We start from the raw sequence: 25960 nt of genomic DNA, 5'->3' as shown, positions 1-25960 counted from the left end.
GTTTTTCTATATATCATCAACACATTTAATAACAAAATTTTTGTCAAATTCACAAATACTCATACCTAATATTTAAGATACCTAGAGTTATACAAATTTAGTAACTGATTTTTATTCAGCATTTGTTGTATTCAAATCAATCATCAAAATTTTCTCTAAATATTAGTGAATTAATAATTTTGCCAGTGATAAATCCACTTAATAGTATATTTTACATATCTCTCCATCCTTTTCCAACTTGTCATGTAAATTCCTCTGACTATAAGTAATTTCTAACATAAATAATATAATTTTAATATTTGTAGAAAAATAAGTAACATTATAAAATTTTCCATTATATAATTTTAAAAATTCTTGTAAAATAATTTATGTACAATTTTCCTGCCAATATTTACTAATAAAAGTGTTATTTGTATAAGCAATTATACAAAATGTAAAAATTAATTTTAAAAATTATTTTTATATCAAGATTTAAAAAAATCCATATCAAGTTTTAATTGCAGTTAATGTTTAAATAAAATTTTCTTTAAATTGGCCCAAATTAGCATGTTGTTTACAAATGCACTATAAAATTATAAGACATGTCTAATTAGTAAATATGACTTACCTTCTTTAACTCTTTATTCCCTCTTTAAAATGTTACAGTTCAGTTCCTTAGTCATGAAGTAGAGATCTAATCATATGATTAATCAAAATTTTAGAAATTTAAAACATTCTGAATAAGATCTATCTTCCCTTTCATGATGTTTTATAGCAAATTACTCTTACTTTGCTAGACTTTTCATCACTGTATTTTTTTGTGTCTGATTTTCAATATCAAATATTTGTTTAACTGGAGTACGCAGTATGGTTCCTAGCAACTTATCAAAATATATATATAATAAAGGCATCAAAAATTCATATGCTCCCTCTGTAATATATTTTAAACAACTATTTTATATTGGTATTTTTATTATGTTTATATTAAATACTTTACCCAAGAAAAGTTGAGGTAGCTTCTAATATAATTTTAATACATTAAAATTAATAAAATTTAAGTAGAAAGGCAGAATCATAAAAATGAAAGGATAACACATATACTTAAGATGAGGTGCAAGGGATTTTCGCTGACTGAGCATCAGTTTTGGTCCCTGAGCTTCCTGAATGAGAAAAACAGAATTAAGGTGTTTTATCAGTTTTTATTAAAAAATAATCAGAAGACTTCAATTTTAAATGTTTAATTTTACTTTTTTGTTTTAAAATTCATGTTATGATATTCACCATTTAAGGTAATAAAACACTATGTAACACACCTGCCTCATTCAATGTACTTATGTACTTATTTCAATTATAAACTGGAAGTCATACATAATCACCATGGTTGTTTTGTTTTCTTATTTTGGAAAAGTCATTTAATCTAAAAATCATATTTCCATTCATTTCACAGGGATTGTCACATGAACCAACCAAATGTAAGAAAGCCAAGTTTCAGAGGCTACTCAACAGAATCTGTATTTCTTTACAGATATGCTTAGAGATGCAAAGGCACATTTTTTTTTTCTTTTGAAGCCTGAAATAGCAAAACGGTTTTGTGAATACCAGGGAAAAAGTTCTAGTCACAAATTACTTTTTTTTTTTGCGGTACGCGGGCCTCTCACTGCTGTGGCCTCTCCCGCTGCGGAGCACAGGCTCCGGACGCACAGGCTCAGCGGCCACGGCTCATGGGCCCAGCCGCTCCGCGGCATGTGGGATCCTCCCGGACCGGGGCACGAACCCGCGTCGCCTGCATCGGCAGGCAGACTCCCAACCACTGTGCCACCAGGGAAGCCCCACAAATTACTTTTTAACTATGAAATTGGATTCTACACACCAGTCAATATTCAATACTAAAGTTTAAAAGTGCATGATATATGGTTGTTGTTGTTTTTTGCGGTACGCGGGCCTCTCACTGTTGTGGCCTCTCCCGCTGCGGAGCACAGGCTCCGGATTAGCGGCCATGGCTCACGGGCCCAGCCGCTCCGCGGCATGTGGGATCTTCCCGGAACGGGTCATGAACCCGTGTCCCCTGCATCGGCAGGCGGACTCTCAACCACTGCGCCACCAGGGATGCCCCATGATATATGGTTTTAAATAAAACATTAAAGTGCCATTTTAAGTACTTTATTGACATTATATCACACAGTACTTTACAGGTAGCCTAACTTAAACATGTAAATATTTTATTCTCCAAAATATGAATAAAATGTCTTTTACAGTGCTTTTGAACACTCTAGTATTAGTCTTAGTCTAGTATTAGTATTACTAGTCTAGTATTAGCTAACCTTTATGAGTTAGATTTTTTTAACATGATTTTTAATAAGTTAATAAGTACTACAGCTGTAGATAGTAACCATTTGATAAATATGAACGAAGTTTTAAAATGGTACTTAATTTATATCTTTGATCACTTCAATAGTCAATGAACAGCCTCTCTTGTTTCTCTAGTCCCCAACCTTCAAATTTTAAAAGCTGTAAAAGTTCAGCAACTGTCAGCTTATGTGGGTTTCTAGAAGAGAGTTGATGTCATTACATATGTAAATGTGAGCTGTACATACACATACACAAATTCTAACACACATGTACTTAAGAGTCATCAGATGAACCTCTTTTCAGAGGTACAAGGTTGACCCTGGTATCTGGATACCCAAGGAAGCTGCTTGTAGGTGTCCGTTTAGATTATTTTGCAGAAATGGTCAATGTAGAATGGTGTTGAATATCTTGGGCTCTCCCAGACTGCTCCAGCTAATCCTGACATTTTATTACAATATCAATATTCTGGTTCTCACTGACTACACTAAAGATAATTTTGGCATAAGAGTAATTGCTGCTCTTACATGGGTCTAGGACTGTGCCAAGCCTTTGCTCTCTAAAGCATTCCACCTTGAAAGATGTTTTCATCTTGTAGTATACTGTAAAATTTTTGTAAAAATATTAGTTGTAAACTTTTTCTGTGATAGATTGTTTTCTCCTATTAAGAACTATATTTACCCCTTTTAAAAATAACCCAAAGTTATTCAGTATGGTTCGGCCTTATCTTTTTAACTGCTTCTAGCATTACTTTATAACCAATTGTTTTTTCTTCTAAGAATAGAAGTGTTTCCATTATAAGACCACATTTCAGCCAGGGCTGACTCTGAATTATGTCTGAATTCTCTACATGGCTTCTCTCTCTGCTTTGGGAAGCTTTTTAGTTAGACAAGCACTGTCAGTGGTGAAAGGAAAAAAGCTAATTATTACTTGTTGGAGTCTTGTTTCAGGCATGCTATAGCTTTGTGCAAGGTCCATTACGCTGCTGCTGTTGTCACTTGGATGCTACATTTACAGAGAAGTGGTTCAGCACCCAGCACACTAGTGAATGCCAAACACATCTGAGCATGTCAAGATGAATTTTTTAAACATTAGCAGAAGGTGTGTGACAGAACACCGAGTTTACTTAAAAGAGATGCGGGGCACGGTTGTCTAGGTAACTGATTACTGTCAAGTTTGCCAGATACAATAGATAACTGCCTAGATAGAATACCTAGGACATTCCTTTTAAAGGCAGGTAGCTAAGAAGCTGTTTGGTTTCTTCAGTGTTCTCCACCTACTCGGGTAATATGGTTGCTCATGAAACATTCAATAGTAGGGTGAACTGTGGTTGCCAAGATGGCTACTGTTGTATCTAGGAGTCCTGTATCTATAAAACTGGGTGGTCCAGACTTGCTTTTGGAAACAGAAGCCAGAGAATGAAAGGTGTCAACAGTCACAAATAGTTGATCATGTTGTCTTTAGTTGATTATTTCTGTCTCCCTACCCTTCGATCAAGGATGCTTTTGTAGTCTCTGTAGTCAAGACAGAGCTTTTTCATAATGGTTATTTTGGTAGGGTTAAATATCTTATGTTTAATACCTTGGAATTAAGTATCTAAAATCAGATTAAAAATATTTTATATTTATAATAATTTTACGTAACAAGTCCTAAATCAGTGTAATGTGCCTTCCAAACCCCAGAGCTCAATTTAGAGTAATACAGCAGTTAGTGAAATATTTGTGTTTGGCATTTCCTCCATAATTAATCTGGATGTTGCATAAATCATTTTGATACTTATTCTCCTTATTACTAATATATTTTTAGCTAAAATTGTTCCAGTTTATAATATTTTAAATAAAAAGAGAAATTACTTTGAGTACTTTTTTCTAAAACTAGAGTTTTTGCATTCTCTAGCAACAGGTGATATATTCTTATATTTTAGTAATTATATCAATGTCCAAAAATCTACTATATAAATCTTTATAGAAAAGGAGAGTGAATAAAATAAACACATTAAAGAGAAAATTAAGAAATGCAGAGTGCCTCTGCAATTTATAACTTTCCCCTTTCTCTTGTCCCTCCCAGAAGTGGGCTAACTATAGCTATGATTTTATTTAACTCGCTACTGGTCACTAGATCAAACCGGAGGTAGATACAAAAGTTGAAACATTTTGATTCTCTCTCTGGATATTTGAAACTGAGATTGAGACAATCACTTGCTGTATGGCTGAGATGTAAATAGAAATGATGCACCCTTTGCCATATGGCCAATCTACAGAGAAAGAAAACAAAGTAGATAAATACAGAGTAGTGTAAGAGACTGAGTACTGTTGTCCAGTTCCTAGATTCTAGGCTTGATGAGTCTCACCTAGATCCTTTCTCTTGTGGCCTGGGACACACCTACACATGGCTTTTAATGCCTTTAGGTTTAAGCTAGCTCAAAATAATTTTTCTTACTTGTAAGCAAGAGTTTTTGGTCAACCAGTAGAGAAGTCTTTTCTAGTTATATAAGGCCATATTTATTTGGAATCCATCTATAAATTGATATTAGTTAGAATTACATAACTTCTTAAATTCTGTTGACTCTATACAGGTTTAGTAAACATAATTTATATATAAATATATAAAATAAGTATATATACAGACATATGCACATATCTGCCATAACCATGTATGAAAGTTGACACCCTTAATTTAACATACTCAGTATATCATTTGTAGTTTTAATAGAGATTAATAGAGATTATACAATTTTATTAGATTTTACCATATCTGAAATCTAGTCTATTCATATTTATCTAGATAGACTATAATGATCTAATGTATGTTTATTAGCTGAACAGTATGAATTCAGGGTTAGTTTAACTTTGTGATAACATTTTTCAATGATTATAATAGAATTCTTAAAATTTAGAGTGAATGACTCTATTCATTTCATTGAATGACTATTCTAAACTCAATCTTATTTATTTCAATTTCCATTATCTTAAAGGGTATTTCCTAAAAAGGACTCAGATTCTTCAGAAAATCATCTGATTTAGTGTACAGACACTGACATCAAAATTCTGTATTCTGTAAAAATACTGCCATTGACTTGCTCTGTGATCAAAGTTAAGTCATGTTCTGTTTCAGTTTCTTGGTCTATATGATGAGGTCTAATACTGTTTAGCTAGTTCATTTTTCAAGATCTCGATCAACTGATAAAACATTTTATGGAGATACGAATCTAAAGTTTTCTGAAAACACCAACATAATAGAGACCGAGATGCTTTTTCACACTTTTGTATCACCTAGACAGGCCTGAGGCAAACAGGAAGAATTGGAAAAGCTATCAAATCAATGCTCATACTGTGCCTGAACTGTAGATAAGTGGAAACTATTTTTAGCAACAAAAATATGGCACCTGTTATGAGTACTTTCTTTAGAAATGAATGTTCTTCGGGTTCACACTGAATTCCACACAAAATAGCGCAATTTAGAAAACCCTGCGACACAAGGCAATCGGTTAGCGTGTAAACTGGCTATTTCCTTTTGGAATTGGTATGCACTTTGGCTCCCCTTAGGCCCCTGTAAAGAAAATCTTGCTGAATTTCTACATAAAATCTAAACTGGAATAAGAAAGAAAAGAAAGTCAGCCACACGTGACTGGGCATGTTAAAGAATTCTAATATTACAATCCAACTCTGTGTTGTATAATAATAGGTTACAGTTAAATTATTTTTACAGAAATTTCCCACATCAATGAAAATGTTTAAAAATTATTTTAATATTATATACATATTATAAGAAAAAAGTCTTTTAGTCTTATTGCCTTCTTGAATAACCATATTTTTATATATTTGGTAACTCTTTGTCTCAGAAGTTTCTCTAAACCTCTTTTGAGGCAGGAGATAGATGGGCCTCAGGCTGAACAGGTTCTCCCCTATGGACAGAAACTCCATAATAGCAGAAACTCCATAAAAGCAGGATGATGGAGGGGGCTGGGCCCTTCCCAGATAGAAGATAAGAGACCACATATTCCTCATTCTCGAAGTCAAGAAGACCTTCCCAACTACACATGCGCAGAAAGGCTCCTTGGAGGTCAAAAAGGGAGGGGGCGCCACCCCATAGTAAGTGATGCCAACTACCCATAGCCCTCTTCACTAGAATCCATCTTGGCTAAGAGATGTGCACGCACACAGGGGAGGACCCTGAGATAAACCAAATACGGACTCAGAACCAGGCAAAACAAGATGATTGGTCAAAGAAACCCGGAAGAAATGCCCCATAAAATTGATTCAAACTGCCACGAGGGTGCGGATCTCTCTCTCTGAGCCCGCTCGTGTGTCTATCCACACATACTGTACTCATTTTCCTCCTAATAAACACTTCAGTTGCTTCACTACTTTCTGTCTTATGTAGAAATTCATTTCTTCATGGCTGATCCCTGGTGGTCTGGTGGCTAGGATTCTGCGCTCTCACTGCCGCTGCCTGACCTCAATCTCTGGTGGGGAGCCGAAATCCTGCTTTAAGCTACTGCAGGCCGAGGTCACCCGGGTCACTTTCAACTACACTGTTCCTCATTGTCCCCATATCTTCCTGTAGAGGTTACCCATTTACTCCCTCACTTAATATTTCTCTTACATACTAGCTACTGCTTACAGATTTTCCCATGCTCACAGCTCTCTCCAATTTTAATTTTATCCTCATGGTCAGTTAGGCTATATCTTGAAGCATATATTCCTTCTAATTTCTTTTTATTTCCACTCTTTCGTTTCCTGTTGCCTTTTTTAAAAGGTGTTTTTGAATGCAGATATAAGCATGACTTTTTTTTCTGTTTACATTAACAGAATTTGTGCACATGAACCAAAGCCTTTTGATCTAGCTTATATTAAATGGAAATATTTGAAGTATCCATTTGATGAAATAACTCAGACAACAGAAAAACAAATACAATATGATCTCACTTATATGTGGAATCTAAAACAACAATGAAAACCCGAACTCACATAAAAAGAGATCAGATATGTGGTTACCAGAGCAGTGGTGGGGGGAGGGGGCAGGATTGAAGGAAGGTAGTGAAAAGGTGTAAACTTCTAGTTATAAGATATGTAAGTACTAGATATGTAATATACAACAGTGATGAGTATAGTTAACACTGCTGTATTGTATATAGGAAAGTTGTTAAGAGAGTAGGTCCTAATAATTCTTATCACAAGGAATTTTTTTTCTTTTTTGCTTTTTTTTATTGTATGTGTATGAGATAATGGAGGACATACTCTCTGGATTGCTACCTAAAATTACTGCAGTAATCATTCACAATATATATGTCAAACCATTGTGCTGTACACTTTAAACTTATACAGTGATGTGTGTCAATTATATCTCAATAAAACTGGAAAAAAATGATAAAAAAGTACCCACTTGAAATCCAAATGTACTGTTTTGAGATCCATGACGTGGCACTCCTGGGTTTTCACATGAGGTACGTGTGGGTTCTGAAATAAAGATTAAAAATGTGATATTCCTTTAAAATTTACAGTTTTATTTAAATGTATATTTCTCTTACATAAAATAATTTTAAGAGATCTAGGGTTTAATGAAAGGGCCCTGGGTAATAATAAAGAGTAAAATCTAATCTCCATGAACAGAAGCCTGCTAATCTTAAAGCAGGAAATTCAGGTAGACTGCAGTTTATATGAATTATGCAATTCTTGAACTTTGAACCCTTCTAATATAAAAGCACTTGACATCTAACTAACCCTGTGAATAAAAAGTTAAGGGAAAATGAAGGATATGAAAGAGGAACGCATACATAAAACATTTGCTCAACGACTTTACTAAGTTATAATATCAAGTAGGGTAATATCCCCTTCAAGAAATAAATTATTTTTCCAGAACAGGACTTAGTTATTTGCATTTTTCACTGACACCTGTAGGAGATTCAGGCATAAAAATGGTAGGGCTGGTAGTCTCTGGTTTGGCTAGCTTGTGTGACAGGTTATTTGGTTAGTTTATTCAATGTGGAATTTAATTTTAGGAGAAAAGGGAACACTCATATACTGTTGGTGGGAATGTAAATTGGTGCAGCTGCTGTGAAAAACAGTATGAAGGTTTCTCAAAAGCTAGAAACAGAACTGCCCTATGACCCAGCAATTCCACTCCTGGGTATATACCCCCCAAAAAACTAAAACACTAAATCAAAAAGATACATATACCCCAATGCTCATAGCAGTGTTATTTACAATTTCCAAGATATGGAAGCAACTTAAATGTCCATTAACAGATAAATGGATAAAGAAGATATGGTATATATATATATATATATATATATATATATATATATATATATAAAATACTACTCAGCTATAGCAAAGAATGAAATTTTGCCATTTGCAGCAACATGGATGGATTTGGAGGGTATTATGCTAAGCAGAATAAGTCAGAGAAAGACAAATACTGTATGATATCACTTATATGTGAAATCTAAAAAATACAACAACTAGTGAATATAACAAAAAAGAAGCAGACTCACAGATACAGAGAACAATCTAGTGGTTACCAGTGGAGAGAGGGAAGGAGGGAGGGGCAAAATAGGGGTAGGGGATTAAGAAGTCCAAACTACTATATATACAATAAGCTATAAGGATATACTGTACAACACAGGACACATAGCCAATATTTTATAATAACTATAAATGGAGTATAACCTTTAAAAATTATGAATCACTAAACTGAACACCTGTAACTTACACAATTTTGTACAACTATACTTCAATAAAATATATGACAACAAAACACAAAAAAATTTAGGATTACAGAAATGTACTTAGAGCCATTTTGAAATCAAAATACCTTTTTAATATTTTTGAAGCAAGTCTAATTTCACTTGAATATGATTTATTAACTATAAAGCTCTATACAAATATTAGTACTGATATTTCATGATATTAATCTGGAAGCTTTTTTCTTTTTCATTTTACTGATAAATAGGGAAACTATTTTAAGCATTTATTCTAGAAGTTTTACGTACTCAAAATAATATATGTTTAACAATATTAATTTTCAGTGCCTTCCAATGGCTTCTATGTTTTACATTTGTTTTTCACATTTAGCCAACTATAGTTTATAGGATAAAGAAAACCATTAAACCTCCCTACTATCTATTAATTCCCAAATTACTGAGCATTATTGATCTTTAATTAATATTACCTATGCAGTGAGGTGATGAACCACTCCAAGTGCCATCTGCTTGACATATTCTGGTGCTAGATCCCACTAATATGAAAGGAGAATTGCAGCTGAATGAAACCTCTGACTGGTATATAAAGCTTTTGCCTTCTCTTTTCCCTTGGGCAGGTATACCAGGGTCACCACAAAACTTTGCTGGAAGTGGAAAGAAAGAGAATTATACAGTGATTTAGATTCATCAGAGTAAATGTCATCAGAAAAATGACAAAAATAACTGAAATACTGCACTAAAGTGACATGCTACCCATGTTAATCTATCCCAATGAAAATTTATCTTCTGTCTACATGAATAAATGCTGAATATTCAATTCAGCATAATACTTTTTAAAAATTAGTCTGATTCAAATATTTTTCCACCTAGTAGACCACCTTAACAATTGTAGATTTTTTGGTATTTTTTTGTTCTATACTGACCAGAATCAAACCACATATTTGTACATATATGCTACAAAGTTGGAGTGTATTCTTGAAAAGACATGTGATTCACAGATAGCTCTATCAGAAACAAAAAAACATAATGGTGTAGGATATACTCTCCAGATTGCTATGTATTTTTTAATGTATATAAAAGATATAGTTATTTGTTTCAATGATACGTGCTCTGTTGAACACTCGGATCACGTATCCTAGTACCCGAGTATTCGGTTGTCTTCCTCTTCAAAATATTGGCGGGGGGTGGTGGTAGTTTTTTAAAGAGAAAAGAAGGCCATCAGAATCCAGATCCATACAAAACCAAGGAATCTCAATGTTCTACAATCACTGAAGAAATCAACTTGACAATAGTTCTAAACAAATTGATTAGATGATTCCATTCAACATATATTTTTAAAGTACTAAAAAACAAACACTATTCTAGGTAATATTAGGTGCTTGCACTTATTAGTAAACAAACTAAGGTTCCTGCACTTGTGGAGTTTACGCTTTTGTGAGGAAACAAACGAATAAACATAATTAATAAGTAAAAATGGTAGTATATGGGAAGATAATAAGTCCCATGGGGAAAAATACTGTGGGCGAAGGAAATCAGGACTGTACATGTGGATGTGCTAGAGGGTGAGTAGTGGTAGTGGATTTTAATAAGGTAGCATGGGTGTCTCTCACTGAGAAAAGATTTGGAGGAAAAAAACCATTTAGCCATCCATTCTCTCGCAAGGGAGAACATTGCAGATAGAGGAAACAGCATTGCCAAAGCCCTGTGCTGGGTCAAATCTAGCATGCTGGAGGAAGAGTAAGGCCAGTGAGACTGGAGCAGAGTAAGCATGCAGAAGTGTAGGAGAGGATGAGATCAGATGGCTTCAAATCTAGTAGATAACTGAGGCGAAGTACATATAGCATGTTTTCAATTTCTTTTTTACTGTAGTCAAAAATACATAACATAAAATTTACTATTTTAACTATGTTTTAAAAGTATACTCAATTTTTAAATTTGCAGATTCAGCACCTGAAAGCTTATTCCCCTATAAAGCAAACGGAAATAACCAAATGTTTTTAAGTATAAATGTAGCCTTAAGATAGTTATAGGTTGAGTGACTATAAAATGCATCATCCAAACCAAGACACTTTTGAGAGTAAAAGGAGGATTCTAACTGGATAGGACACCTACCAGGATAACAGAATAAACAAGAATTGCTCCAGGAAACCTGGAATAAATGAATACCTTATTTATAGAATACCTTAGTCTCAAATGCAGTGTTCAAAGACCTTCCCTGAAATGCAAGACTCTAAGAGAAACTTGGACTTTTAAACCTCTTTTTAGAAACATTTTTTTCTTTTAAAACAGTTAAGATGAAAAGTAATCATAAAGTAAATATTAAAATAAAATAAACTGGGGAAATGTTCCAAGTATAGTAACACATGTAAAATAAATATTTATTTATTGTGTTCTGCTTTAATTTTCACCATTTCTTAGATATTGTAAGCCTTAGTGGTACTTGGCATCCAAGCACTTCTAGTAACATAATATCAAACCTCAAAGGCCAGGCTCCTTGTGTTCTTAGTCTTTGTATCTCTAGCACATTTTAAATTCAATGGATATTTCCTCAGTGAACATTATCAATGGGTACTTCAGCTTTAGCAATCATTTCTATTACTAAGTTATCTCACAGTTATTTTATAATTTACTTCTGAAATGTTTCTCTAGCATATTTCTGCTGAGTCATTCAACTCAGAATCTTCTCTTTATTCAATGAAAAAAAGAAAGGAGGAGAGATGCAACCACATAAACTCTTCAATCTCCCTTCCCAGCACCCCCATCATTCAATCTGTTTTCTATCTTTAGATTTTCATGTACTAAACCAAACAACCTATTGGTGTCAAGTTTAGAGGCTTAAGACACAGGGTTTATTTTCAAAAGGCTTCAGTTCACAGTGATATAAACTTTAAGATAAAAAGGCATAGTTTGAACAGATTTAATGAGAAAAGATTTTCTTCTTTGTTAAATACCTAAAGTTATTGAATTTGGCTATTCAATGGATAAGAGAATTGTCTTTTAGGTCTACCTCTCTGAACTGGAATTCATACTCTGCCATTTACTAGTAATATGACTTTAGGCCACACAATAATGTAGCTGGTCCCCTAAATGATGGCAGAGTTACCCAGTGTCCTTACAATTTGACCTCTCTGAGCCTGTGTCATTATCTATTAAAATGTCGTGACTAAACATACTTAGCCAGGAGTTCTATGTACTAAAAATAATATATTTAAAGCAATTGGGACAAAGTGAGCCTTATTATATTTGGATATTTATTACAATTTAAATGTCTATAGTATGTATTTTATTATTATTTGCATTTTAATAGATCAAAAAATAAAACATTATATCAAGAAACTTTTTGATTGAGATTTTTTCATTCATATCAAACAAACTTTACCATAAACTCATCTCTGTAAAATCCCCTTATTGCTATTTATTCTGAAGTAGCTATAGAATATCTAGTCTCATTCAGAACACATTGGTCTGTTTTAAGATGATCCTTAGCATCAGAATTTTAAGGGTCAATTTGTGTGACATCAACCTTGAGGCTTGGAACACACTCTAATAAATCATATTACCTAGAAGGAGCTTCTTTAGATGTTGCATAAATTGAAGTCTAACAGACCACAATTGCAGAAGTAAATTAGTTTTATGTCTCATGCTCAATAAAACTGGTTAATAATACTCTCTGTAGCAAATGTGACATGAATGATCTGATGGGCCAGCAAAATGGTGGCATGCATGCCTAGTATTTGCAATCACTTAATAGGAAGCTCTTCAAATAAACTATCAGGTTTATGATTGGCCTTTTGAAATGAGAAATTTAAAGTTAATAATGTAGCTTATTTTTTCCACTTTTTCAGTTATGGGTGGAGCTTTTGCATCACATTTTAAGAGATCCTTTCTTATTTCAAGGTCATTTAGGTAGTGTTGTAATATTTAAAACTTTTATATTTAATTCCCTAATGATTTGACATTGATTTGCTATTTGGTGTGAGACAAAGATTGTGTGTGTGTGTGTGTGTGTGTGTAAACGAATTGCCTTATTGCGTTAATTGAAATGTCCATTCTTTCCCCACTGATTTGTTCTATAATACATCAAGTATCAATAAATGGTTCTATGCTCTCTATTCTCTAACACCGGTTTACTTTCTATCCCTGTACCAATGCTGTAATGTCTTAATTACTACAGCATTCTAAGTTTGATAACTGCCAAGGATTGCACTATATACCAGAGGTACAACAGTGAACAAAAACAAAAATCTCTGCCTTTAAGGAACATAAACCTGAGCAGGGGACATCACCCAAAAAAACAAGATGTGTAAAATGTATAGTGTGTTTTGCAAACAAAGCAGTTTAGTCTAAAAGTTAGAGCAGAAGGAACATAATGGTTGGATTGCATAAAAAATAGCTACACTGGTAAATGCTGATTTTAATTGAATTTTAATTATGCATGGGGAAGAGCTTAACAATCTCATATTTGTCCTGGCAAAATCTGAAAAAAATTATGTAACAGCTGTAATCACAGTAAAGTAGCTCTAGGAGAGTGAAAACATATAATTTTAAGTACGGAAAGTATACTTACGTAAGCACTGTGGTACTTCCCCACTCCAGGTACCATTCCCTACACAAGTCAAAACAGCAGGAAAGGATAGTTCATAGCCTGGAGAACAGATGTAGCTAATACTAAAACCCCAGTCGAAATTTGTTCCTTCCAACCTTCCATTAGAAATCTGGGGAGGAGTTGGGCAGGTGACAGCTGTAATTACATTAAAAATGATTAGACACAGCTGTTGAAATATCCTGGTGTTAAAAAAATAAATATCATCAGAAGAGGCATATGTGCTAATTTAACCTTTTGGAGGACAATATGGTGTGGCATGTTTTATTCTCCTGGTAGTATTCCTGAAACATCCCTGGAATCAGTCCTTCCAGGATGTGACTACTTCTTGGCAACATAATGGCTACTGGTTGTCAGATATTCTCTTAAAAAATAACAAGCTTTCTGACATCGAAGGGAAGGCAAAGAGAGGGTGACCTTCTATCCAGTATACTGCAACTGATAAATTACTGGTTTTATATAAAATTATTTTCCAGTGACATTTAGAAAGACTGAAGTGCTGGGTTGTTTGGCTATATAAAGTGTCAGCATTGTAGCAAGGAATTTGGGAGTAATTCTGTGACATTTTTGAAAACACAGATTATGTATCTCATTAAAATATCCAAATTTTGTTCTATCAACCACTTAGATTCATATGCTAAAACTTACTATATAGCTTCTAAATGCATTATAAAATTTTTAAACATTCATTTTTAAAATTAAGTTGTCCTCGAGCAAAGATGAGTTAGATAAGGTGACAGAGGTGAAGGGAAAAAGAGGGGTACCAATTATAAAATCCAAAAATGAGGAATGATTTTATTTTGATGACTAGCAACATATATAAATAAATTTTGGGAGTTGTATAACATTGTCATTATCAGAACCAATTAATAATGTATGAAATATTTTATATTTATATTTTAATAATGTATAAAATATAAAATGTCTGTTCATATATTTTCACAGACTAACTGTATATTTATAGTGATCTGATTAGGCAACTGTGTAATCAAGAAGAAAAGAAACACATTGGTATTATTCTTTTGTGTTAGATTACGTCAGGGAGATATTAAACTCGCAATTCATAGGCATTTAGAGATGCACCTTAATGAGAAATCTCGATGATTAACAATCAGTATTACTATAAAACAGTATAAATTATCTGACACTGTATCTACAGTATTTCACAAATAATAAAAAAATTGACAAAAAATTCTGAAAATATTTTCAATGGAAAAACAAATAGCATAAAGTAGTAAACTTACACCTATATTGACTAAAATATTACTTCTAGATTGCATTCTTTAAGGAAACAGGTTTACCTTTTAAGAAAAAGTACAGTTCTACAATTCAGGCTGATTGTTTTCAAATTATAGAAAGTTTTTCTTCCCATCCATGAATAACTCGACCCAGGTAGCTAATCAAGTTAAAGTTCTAGTTCATTATGGTTATATTCTCTTTTAAGTATTCATCAATCAACATAAATGATGATGGTGATTACATAGCACAGAACATGATATTTTTGTTATTTTGGTTGTATGACAGTTCATTATCATTACTTACAATGAGATATAATGTTTTTGTTAAAATGTTTGAAAATCTTATATGTTATTATCTATATGGTTTAAAGCACTCAATTTTGGTACCAGAAAAAAAAGCAAAACAATACAAAAAAACACTATTTAAATTTACTTTAAATTTGCATATGAATGCAGAAAATATGCGGTGGTTATCACTTATAAATATTGAAGAAATCATTATCATACCTCTACAAGCTGGCATTACTCCACTCCAAGTGCCATTAGTTGTACAAGTCCTGATTCTGGAACCATTCAATTCCATTGTATAGCCTGGCTGGCACATGTAGGAAACATTTTGTCCAACCACATAATCATCTCCATATCTCAGTCCACTGGCTGGTATACCTGGGTCTCCACAACTGATTACTATCAATGTTGGATTGGAAGAGCAGGTAGTTAACGTGGCACGTATTTAATGGGAAGAAGTAGTAAGCATATGCCATACTTAATAGAAAAGTAGGGAAAATCAGTTATCACGCTCATTTTTAATGATAAAACATAAGCATATTTAAACCACATACTGGCAATTCCTGATTATGATCAGTTACTTATTACAGATTCTATACACATGGCTCAGAAACTGTCATTTAGACTCGAAAAGGCCAGGTTAGTATGCTATTATGTTGTAAAAAACTCTGATGTGGTAACCTCTTCTAACCGGAATTAAATAATCATGGAGAAGCTCTCCTATAGGATCGAGATTTCTAACATAATATTTGAAATTTATACTCCTATATATGGTTACTGAAATCTCTAATTTATCAGGCTTGCTGGACTGAGAGTATATTTTCTGCACAGTGCCACTCAACTGGATATTATCATAGTTTTTAACTAACATAATGCTAGGTGCAAAAATAATAATTTTATTGAATAAATGAAAGAATGAATAAACTATAAAATGTGAATTTATTACATACTGGGCAAGATACATAATTTGTGGGCCTAGTGAAAAATGAAAATGCCAGAGCTAGGGATAGAGAAATCAATTTCCCATTTCCATCATCTCATTGCCATCCCAAGTGACAGAAAAATCCTCAAGAAATTGCAACCTCCGCTCTGGAATGTGTTTGCTTCCTGGATTAGGGGTGAGTAAGAGGCCTCTGTCAAGTGCTTGCCAAATCTGCCTTGTATCGCCAGTCTAGGAAAGGGTTAGCTGCTGCCCTGCCTCTGCCCCAAGACTCCATGAGTACAGCCAAATCCAAGCAGCCCCACCCACGCTTGCACCCAGACCCCACAAAGGGGTGAAGAACAGAGGTGCAGTGTGAGCCTCCTTCTGCTAATGACATGATGGACCGGCTGGGCAGAAGGCATCAGTGGCCCAGAGCAGGGGTGGGAGTGGGAAGGCCAGGCAGGGCCAGGGGCAGCAGGTGGTAGGGAGCTAAAGGCCTATAACCCATCCTAGAAAGACAGGGAGGCAGGGAGGCAAATTTTACAAGAGCAGACTCTCCAAACCTTCAGCACATGCTCCATTGTCCCAGTGGGCTTTAATTATAAAACACAAATTCAAAGATTAAATCATTAAAAATTTTGAGACAGTGATCACAGAGCATTAAACACCAACCACAGGAGGCTTTTGAGCACGAGATTCTAACAATCATGCTGGTCCATAAAGCTGTCTCAAATTACATATACAATATTCTCATTTATAAAATGACGCCACACAAAAACTTTCAAAAAGACTGATGACAGCATAGGAAACAGAATTAAGTCTAAATATGGCATTTAAGAACAAAGCATAACAGAGATCATATATAAGCCACAAAAGCACTTGCTGTTTTGAGAAACATGATTTAAGCATGCTTGGCTAAACGCTTTCTGGTGGCTAAGAGAAAAAGGAAAACACAAAAGGTCACATCATTTTTCCTTTTCTGGAGACAAAAAACATGTGGCACACCTACCTTTTAGTATTTGTTTTGCCTTTTGAATTTTTTTTTCATAAAAGGACAAATAATTTTACCAGGTAAATCTAAGTTATACTATCTCATTTTTATTTTGAATTAACAGTAATTAATTAATAGTTCCCATTTTGGAAGTCTAGGGTTAAAGACTAAAAATAGATTAAGACATAGAAGACCTTAATGACAATTAAATTATATTGTATTTATTAATTTACCATTAAAATTATGAATGTCAAGGTTTTTTTCATATTATTCTAATCTGTTGAGCCTAAGAAATTTAGGACCATGAATGATGACATTTAAATTAAAGAATAATATTCACAACATTCCGCCTGCTAATCCTCAGAGCCCTGAAGAGTTTGCTGAAATCACTCATTGAGTGTTTCTATCTGACTCCTAATAAGAGTTTTGTATATAGGATGATTTTAATTCTTTTAGTTACTGATAAGGAAAATATTTTTTAAATCGTACAACTGAGTTGAATAGGAAATCAAATCCTACTTGTTTACCATAAGATGTCAATTCTTTTTGCAGTTTTAAAATGTGTAATCATATAAAAATGAGTTTAAGACTTCAATTTATTTTATTTTACTTGTTATTTTATATTTTTAATCTAGATTCAAAGCTAAGAAGAAGGAAAATTAAAGAGAACACCAACAGACAGTTATTGTTTTCTGGGCAGTGCTTTACAGACTGAATTAGAATTCTGGCAAGAAAGAACAGCTAACCCAGTCGTAAGGCACATGAGCTGAGTGAGATGTAGCCACCGAAAGAAGACAGAGGGTTTATTTTAGAGAAGCACTGAGGAAGAGTTCTGCATATCTTGGCAGCATCATGAATGAAATGCCCGATAACAACAGCTTCAGAAAGATTTGTTCTGGTTGTTTCATAATGAAGCAAAGGTCAAAGAGGAAGTTTCCAATACCAACAATCTTTGTAAACAGCACCTGCTCCACAAGTCAATTCAGTCACCACCAGCTTGTTTTCAGCAACAAAAAGAGGCTTTCGGGTTTTTTTAGGCAAAATCTTAGAATAGTAGCTCTTTAGGGCTTTCCCCGAAAATTCAGAGACATTAGTGCCTAACAACAGGGTGCTGTGGTTTAATGCAAGAGAATCTTTTCTAAGGTCACCAAATCCCTTATGCACACAGCAAGAGTGCACGCACACAGCAAAAGCACACGCACACGCATGCATCCACACACCCAACAACCAAATAAACTCCATGAAGACAGTTATTTTGTCTCTTTTCTACACTACTGTATTCTCTGAGCTTAGTCTTGGGCATGACTTATCATAAGAGATTAAGTAAAATAGTTGTTTAAAGAATAAATGAGTGAATGAGTATGTAAGGAATAATTAAACAACTCAAATTCTCAAAAACACATGAATTGTTTGAAAGGTTTGAGTTTGGTTTTGTGTGAGCTTTTCTAATTAGCTTCTATCATGTAATTGATGCTTATTTGGCATCATTTATGATAAATCTAAGTATATAACCTCTATGCTAAATATAAAACATAATTGTACTAATTCTAGTCAATCTATGCCACCTCAAAACTACTTTCTCTTAACTTCTTAAATGAACATTATAAATATGCATTTTTTAAAAAAATATGATCACATTACCCACACTTTTACAACAGAATTCATTTTTTACTCAATACCTAATGAACATTTTTGTGTGTTAATACATATAGATCCATTTAACTTGTTTTTAATGACATGATATTCCCTTGCATGGATATACATGCAATATGATTCATGTAACCAAACCCCTGTGACTGATATTTGAGTTATCCCATCATTTTCCCACTGTACACAGTGCAGCAATGGACATGCTTGCTTGGACATTATTACACATGTGCTTTGCTGGGTTTCAAGTCCAGAACAGAGTTCTGTAGCACAATGAAGTTCCAGAAAGGTGCTCAAGCCACTTCCCTGGTAACACTTTTGATTCTACACAATCTCCCAATGCAAAAGTTAGTTCCCTTTTTATATCTTAGTAAGGTAAGTTTTCTCAACTTTAACCTTGGCACTATGACATTTGGGACCAATAATTCTTGGCTGCTTTATGCATGGGGGAGGTGTTTAACATTGATCTCTACTTGCTAGATACCAACAGCTCATCCCACTCACCTGCAATGTGACAGCCAAATATATGTCCAGACATTGCCCCTGGGAAGCAAAATCACCCCTGTCTAAGAACCGCTGCCCTGAAGGATAATTCTCTCTTCTTGAGAAGATTTAGATGACTTTTTAGCTTCATCTCCCCCAGTTTCATTCCGGGATAGCCCCCAGCTTTCTCTTGTGTAAGACTAGCCCAGCTCCCTGACCTATCCTCTACAAAAAAAATCCATGAGAATTCTCAGGCTGGTAAAAAAAGATTGGGTAAGAGCCATTTCTGTGTTGGGTATTTGGAACAAAAAGCTGTAGTTTCATTCATCACTGGATATGATTAAGTATGCTGTCCCTGGCCCAAATGACTTGTAGGATGCAGGGCATTGATCAGTTTGGAAGCAGAAGTCCTGGTAGGTTAAAAAAAAATCCAAGAAACAAATTATATACATATATATATATGTATACATATACAGATATATATATATATATATATATTTTTTTTTCTTCTTTTTCTTTAGACCTGACAGCCAATCCTTGCTTGACAAGCCCTGTCCTGGCACAGATTGTATCTTTTTCCCAAACACTATGTGCCCTAGGTACCAGACATGACTCTGCCTGTTAGATTTTGTGAAAGATAATGTTTCCATACTATTAGTATTTTGAAGGGTTTCTGTGTTAACAAAAAATGTATATATGTTTTTAATGAGTATTTACTTGTGCTTAGTTTTTAGATCTTCTCTCTCAGTCTGAACATTACAGAAGGGGACTTCACCAAATCTTAAAATCAGGACACTGTTACAAGCTTCTTGGTGTTGTAGCAAATATCTTTTCCTTCCAGCTTGGTTTAAGTTCTGTGGATGTTTCTTAACATTTATAATTTCTCTGCCAAAGTGTTCACGATATTTGAATGCATGGTTTTGATCTCATGATATATTCTTTTACTCACCCATGAGAAAATTAGTTATTTGGGGGAAACTTCATACTCCAGCACTGGTGGTGGGTTTAATAAGGACCTGTCTGGAGATGCAGAAGGATAGGCGTAGAGAAGAGGGAAGAGTTCTTGGTTTCAAGGCATATTTTTAGAGAAAGATTAAGTGTACAATTTCTCAATTCCTCTATAATCTGAAGCTGGAGAATATTAGCAGTTAGAATTTATGTGAGGAACATTTTATCCTTTTACCAATATCTGTAATAAGGCTAGATATGAAGAAGAAAAGTAGGGGCATTACCATTATTATTAAATTATGTTTATTCCAAAAATGTTTTCTAAAATCATGAAAATGGATAAGGAAAATCACAGGTGACACATCTACACATGTGATTGGAAACGAGTGTTTTAAGAACAAAAACATCTGTGTGTGTTTGTGTGTGTGTGTGTGTTTGTTTTGCTGCTGGGAAATCAAGCAAATAAAAGGTATATTTGCAAATCACTCTGGTAGGAAATTCTCAAAGGGCAAAAATGCTTGAAATGCCAAAGCTACTTTACTGCATGTGAAATATTAGAGACCAGAGACCAACCTTACCAAACTTTGCCAGTTCCTGGCAAAGGGCTCTATGATAGGTTCTGGGTAAATGATTTTTTATTAACTGAATCCATAAGTCATCCAATTATATTATATACCCGCGGTTCTCTTTCTATTTCATTTAAACTGTATTTTATATAAACTATATTACTATAATAGGTTAAAAATAAAATAATATTCTAAAAATTGGATCACTCCTTTGATTATCACTATGCAGGAGGTACTAGCTGCCTAAGGATAACTAGCCCAGTTACGGAGGGGGAAAACATTTAAAGTAGCCAAAATTTTATTTTTAAAATGTAGAAAAAAAATCTAAATATAATTCAATTCTTTATATTTTACTTTCATTCAACCATTGTAACTAGATGATTTATTCAACTATATTTTAAGACTTTTATTAATTCTTTCCTATTCAAATCATCCTATATTGAAACGTGTGTCATGTAATCAATCTTGTTGATTTTATCTCTTTCAACCGATATTGTCCTAAATCTATCAGATCCCTATTTTCAATTATAATATATGTGATTCAACAGTACTCCTGTTCTTTTCTTTTGACTCATCATATTAAAATATTTCATCTCCTGCAAGATTTAGATTTATTATTGACATACCTGTACTATATGTTTGAACTCTCATCTTGAGATAACCAAAAAATTATTGCTAAGCTATATAGAGAAAATTGCAATTTTGAGTGGAAAGTACTGTTGAGCAAACACAAATTTTACAAGTGATCAGCTCATTAAAAAATGACATAACTTTGCAGAACTCCAATTGGTAAATGTAGACAAATTGGAAAAGTAAGAGAGGAACAGGCTATAAATTAACAAAACATTTTCATATGCCTTATAAGCAATGCCCTATATTTATATCATGTCAAATATATTTGACTATGGTAAAAAAAAAAAAGGAAATAAAGCAAGAAAACAAGGAGGAAGAAAAATACAGAAGGAGAAAATGAAGTGAACTTGATAACATTGCTTCCTGAGTTAAAAAGACTTGAGTTTAAATCTTAGAATCTACATTTACTAGCTGTGTTAGCACAGGAAAGAAAGTTATATTTTCTCTGTAAGATACCATTTCTTCAAATGTGAAATAGAAAGGATAATAGTATATACTTTATAGATCTGTTCTGAGGATTAAGTGAGAGAACTTGTGTAAAGCACTTAACATAAATCCTAACAAATGGTAAGCAATGACAAATTTATTTATTATGAATAGAAATAGTAACACTTTGAATGAAAAGAAAAAAAGGAAGGTTTTGTTTTCTTTAGGTGGGTTTTCCAAAAATTGGAATCAGGAATTTGGTTTAGAAATTTAGTTCAATAATTTAAATTTTTTCATACTTAATTTAATTCATTTTAAATTCATGTTAATGTCCTTGCATACCGATACTAGAAAAATAATGCCTACAAAAGACAATTACGTTAAATCAAAATTTATTAAACATATGCTTTATTTGAATTTAATGTTTCTGGTATATATAAGAAATGAAAAAATTAATTTAATGGGAAATTTCATCCATTTATGTGGCAGAAATAACTGTTTAGTGGTGAGCTCTGTCAGTATTCAGTAAATCAGTTAAATGATTTGGTGCCTCAATTTCCTGACCTATGCATATAAGTCTACGATACAATCTCTTCCAGTTCCAAAATTACATGATTCTATCAATCATATATTGAAATTAACTTCCACTGCAAATTAATGAGAAGAACTCTGAAACACTTGTTCTAATCAACAACAAATCACCACATATAAAATTTTCAGTATGTTAAATTCTTTAATTACAAGAGTTTAATCTGTTTTAATTTCCACTGAAACCTCTCTCTGTGTTTCTTTTTGAAGGATATTTTTATTTTTGCTTTTGGTTTGGGTTGCTACTGAGGTGTTTGCTGTGAAGTAAATCAACTGTTAAAATTCTCAGTTTCTAGTTTAATAGCAATTCATCATTTAAAAGCTAATGCTTGAAATACCTTACTCAACACAATATTTCTCCTTGAAGAACTGACATAAAAAAGAGACTTTAAATTTTGATACGTTATTTGCTCCCGGTCTGTGTTGAATTGAGTATTTTTTAACTTGTTTAAAAATTCCTAAGGAAAACCAAAAACAATTCAGTAAAAAATTTAATCTAATTTTCAATCTTAAGAACTAGTATGTGTTTTTCTTTACTAAAGTTGGAAAATACTTTAAATAAAAGACTTAGGTATTTATCCATGAATAAAAAAAATTGTTATTCAATGTGAAAAAAAATGTTACTCAGTATATTTCCTTTATTCTGAATATATTCATTATTTCCTTCTTTTTCATAATTATATATTGAAAACATACTATATACCAGAAACTGTGTGCTATGTTATCTATAAATTACAAGCCCTCTCTGCAAGTATTTTAAAATGGAGTGGAATGGTAAGTCATGTGCACTAATAGCTAAATTAAATTCATATGAGATATTTGAGTCAGTCAACAACTATTTACTTGGTCAATTTATGTATCAGGTGCTAGAGGGTCAATGATATAAACAGCCCCAGTTACTAATGCCCTATTAAGTTTATAGTTTAGTGATGTAAGGAACTGCCATAAAAGAGTTATACAATGTAGAGAGATCAGTTTTAGCCAAAGCGGATATGAGGAAGAAGTGCCCTAAGAAGGCTTTTGCCAAATGTGCCGTTTGAGCTAATACTTAAAGGGTGTAGGTAAGAGTTTTAAAGGCTCAGATTGGGGTGGTGGACTATGAAAACAGTAAAGCATATTTCTTAATTGTTAGAATGTTCGCTATTTTAAAAAATGAGACATTTTCAAAGTAAGTAGGAGGACTTCTTTCCTTCAAGATGGAGAAACAAGGAAGAATTTACTCTCCATTTGAAACAACTTCCCAATCCCACCCCCCTCAAAAAAAGTACAAGTTTCATCAGGCAGCAAAACGCAGTGATCCTTGAGTGACAGGAAACAAATGGGGCGATTGCTATGACTGCCTCGTCTTACTGCCCAAAGAGAGTTTCCAGGCTGTGGTACAGGGAGAAGGACCCCATGCAGAGCCCGGCAGACTCCCTGAGTTGAAAAGATGGATTGGACAGGAGACAACAAAGTGGACAGACTTAGTGAGACAGAATACAAGAGAGGACACACACACAGATCTCTGGAGACGTAACTCCTTGAGTTACTTGGCAGAATACTGATTAAGCCATGAGAAAACTGCCCAAGGTGAAGTTAAAAACTACTCGCAAAGATTAGATGTAACAGTATCTGGTGCTGACACAAGGCCAGGAATATAACTTGTTACTGATTCGAATCAACAACTGAGAAATATTTTGCTATTGCATATTTGGCTGATATGTTCTATTCAGTGCTTATTTCAACAACCTTCCAGCCATAGTGTGCCTTTACCTTTGAGGAGACACAATACACACGAAGTATCTCAACAGTTTTCAGGCAAGATATTAACTACAACTAACTTTCTCAAGAATCACAGATATGACATGGCATTAGTTTGACAGCATCCTCCTCTGAATAGATTATTTCAGCTATTTATTCAGGAAATACAAATACTCACAAAAGAGCTACAGAAAAAGGCGGGGGATGCATCATTCGCCCAAACATGGTACAAGGCCTGCCTTCTTAGTAAATTTCTGGGAATTACTAGGTCAGCAAAGGGCTGCTCCACCACTGACACTGTCAAGAACTATTGACCTTCTCCACACCACAACATTAAAATAAGTCCAGCATCTTTTTGGATCCTGGAAGCAACATGCTTCTCATTTACAAATTTTACTTACGCCCATTTATGTTAATACTCACAAACGACTTTTAATGAGGGCCTCTACAGCAAAAGTATAATCTGTTCAAATTTCAACACACAAGAAACTTCCATTAGTCTCCTCAGAGCCTATTTCACTAAAGGGCTTTAGCAACGTCTCATGACTCCTTGAGTGAGTCTCTGAACACATCCTAAAATAGCTCTTCTTTGAACAACTTCATGATTTACATGATGCTACTGCAGTTCTTCTTAATATAAGCAGCAGTGATTTTCCAATGGATAGATTATTGTTAGTTAAATAAATTCTACTTTTCCATATATAGGCATTAATTTATATATAGGAATTTTAAATACATTAAAAAAATCCAACAAGTGGGTAATTTCATTATGATGCTGAATCTCTGAAATGCCACATCTTTTAACATCTCAAGAGGGCAAATCAGCCATCAGGACTTCCGACAATAGTGCACAAACCCAAAAATAATCAGTCTGCTTTTTCAAAAACCAAGTCAACAATTAATATGTGCTAGACTGGCAAAACGAAAGTACATTCCTTGTATTTTTAGTCTTGATTATAGCTGATAATTCATCTCTGTTTTTAACATACTGTAAAATTACATTTAATAGCACTGATATTCTGTGATCCCTCTTTTCTCTGCCAATGTGATACCTTGGAAGCCAACTGATTCTTAAACTCACTAGTGTACACTTGAACCGTAACACTATCATCATCTTTTAATGTGAAGGACAATACAAATATTCAAAACCTTGCCTGGTTTGATTAATTACAAAACACACACATACATGTTTATGTAACTATTTTTCACATACCTAGTGATACTTCAAAATACTGAGAAGAAACTTACTTGTACAGTTAGGCAAAGTTCCAGACCACGTTCCGTTGGCTGTGCACTGCCTAACTGAAGGTCCAGAAAGGATATATCCCTCCACGCAGGAATAAATGACTGAACTAGAAAATGTTGTGCCATCAATCCGAAAGACTTTTCCATTGGCTGTTGTCCCTGGGTTACCACACTGTACAGCTATAAAACAAAATGGTTAAGAGTATATATAAAAATAGTGCATTTAGGAATCCTCTCACAAAAAGTTAAGGACTAAATGATTGTTTCAGATTATCCAAAGGAGCAATAAAATCCTCTAAAATAAGCATTGAATTCTCTTTTATAAGGAGTTGAAATTCAAGATGAATTTATATCTTATTAGTTTAATTACTGGGATACAAATCATATAAAAGCTACTTTTTAAAGAATTTTGTGAGTCATTTTGGTAAAACTTTGCACAGTAATTACTTGAGAGTATTGCTTTGGGGAAACACAGTCTTTCAAAGAAGAATTTTAAGAGTCTCTGCCTAAAAAGCAGCTCATGTAAAATTGGAAGATATGTAACGAGAAGAAACAAAGATTTACTATAATTATACTTGTAAGAAAACAGATATAAAATATACACTGATTTACTA

General features: G+C 33.7%; 1 protein-coding gene across 3 annotated transcripts in view; it reads right to left on the bottom strand.

Annotated features, from left to right (window-relative positions):
- Nucleotides 1-25960, bottom strand: part of CSMD3 (CUB and Sushi multiple domains 3) — a 1080114-nt gene that overhangs the window by 30114 nt on the left and 1024040 nt on the right. For all 3 annotated transcript variants that reach the window (XM_029222726.1, XM_029222727.1, XM_029222728.1), the window contains 5 exons: nucleotides 25350-25526; nucleotides 15377-15556; nucleotides 13596-13769; nucleotides 9499-9672; nucleotides 7711-7784 (listed from right to left, as the gene is read on the bottom strand). In XM_029222726.1, the coding sequence (XP_029078559.1) occupies nucleotides 7711-7784; nucleotides 9499-9672; nucleotides 13596-13769; nucleotides 15377-15556; nucleotides 25350-25526 (779 nt within the window). The remainder of the gene's footprint in view (nucleotides 1-7710; nucleotides 7785-9498; nucleotides 9673-13595; nucleotides 13770-15376; nucleotides 15557-25349; nucleotides 25527-25960) is intronic.

The sequence above is a fragment of the Monodon monoceros genome, unplaced genomic scaffold, assembly GCF_005190385.1.
Source record: "Monodon monoceros isolate NGI ecotype Baffin Bay Population unplaced genomic scaffold, NGI_Narwhal_1 Super_Scaffold_14, whole genome shotgun sequence".
Taxonomy (NCBI): Eukaryota; Metazoa; Chordata; class Mammalia; order Artiodactyla; family Monodontidae; genus Monodon; species Monodon monoceros.
This window is presented reverse-complemented; position numbering and strand designations above follow the sequence as displayed.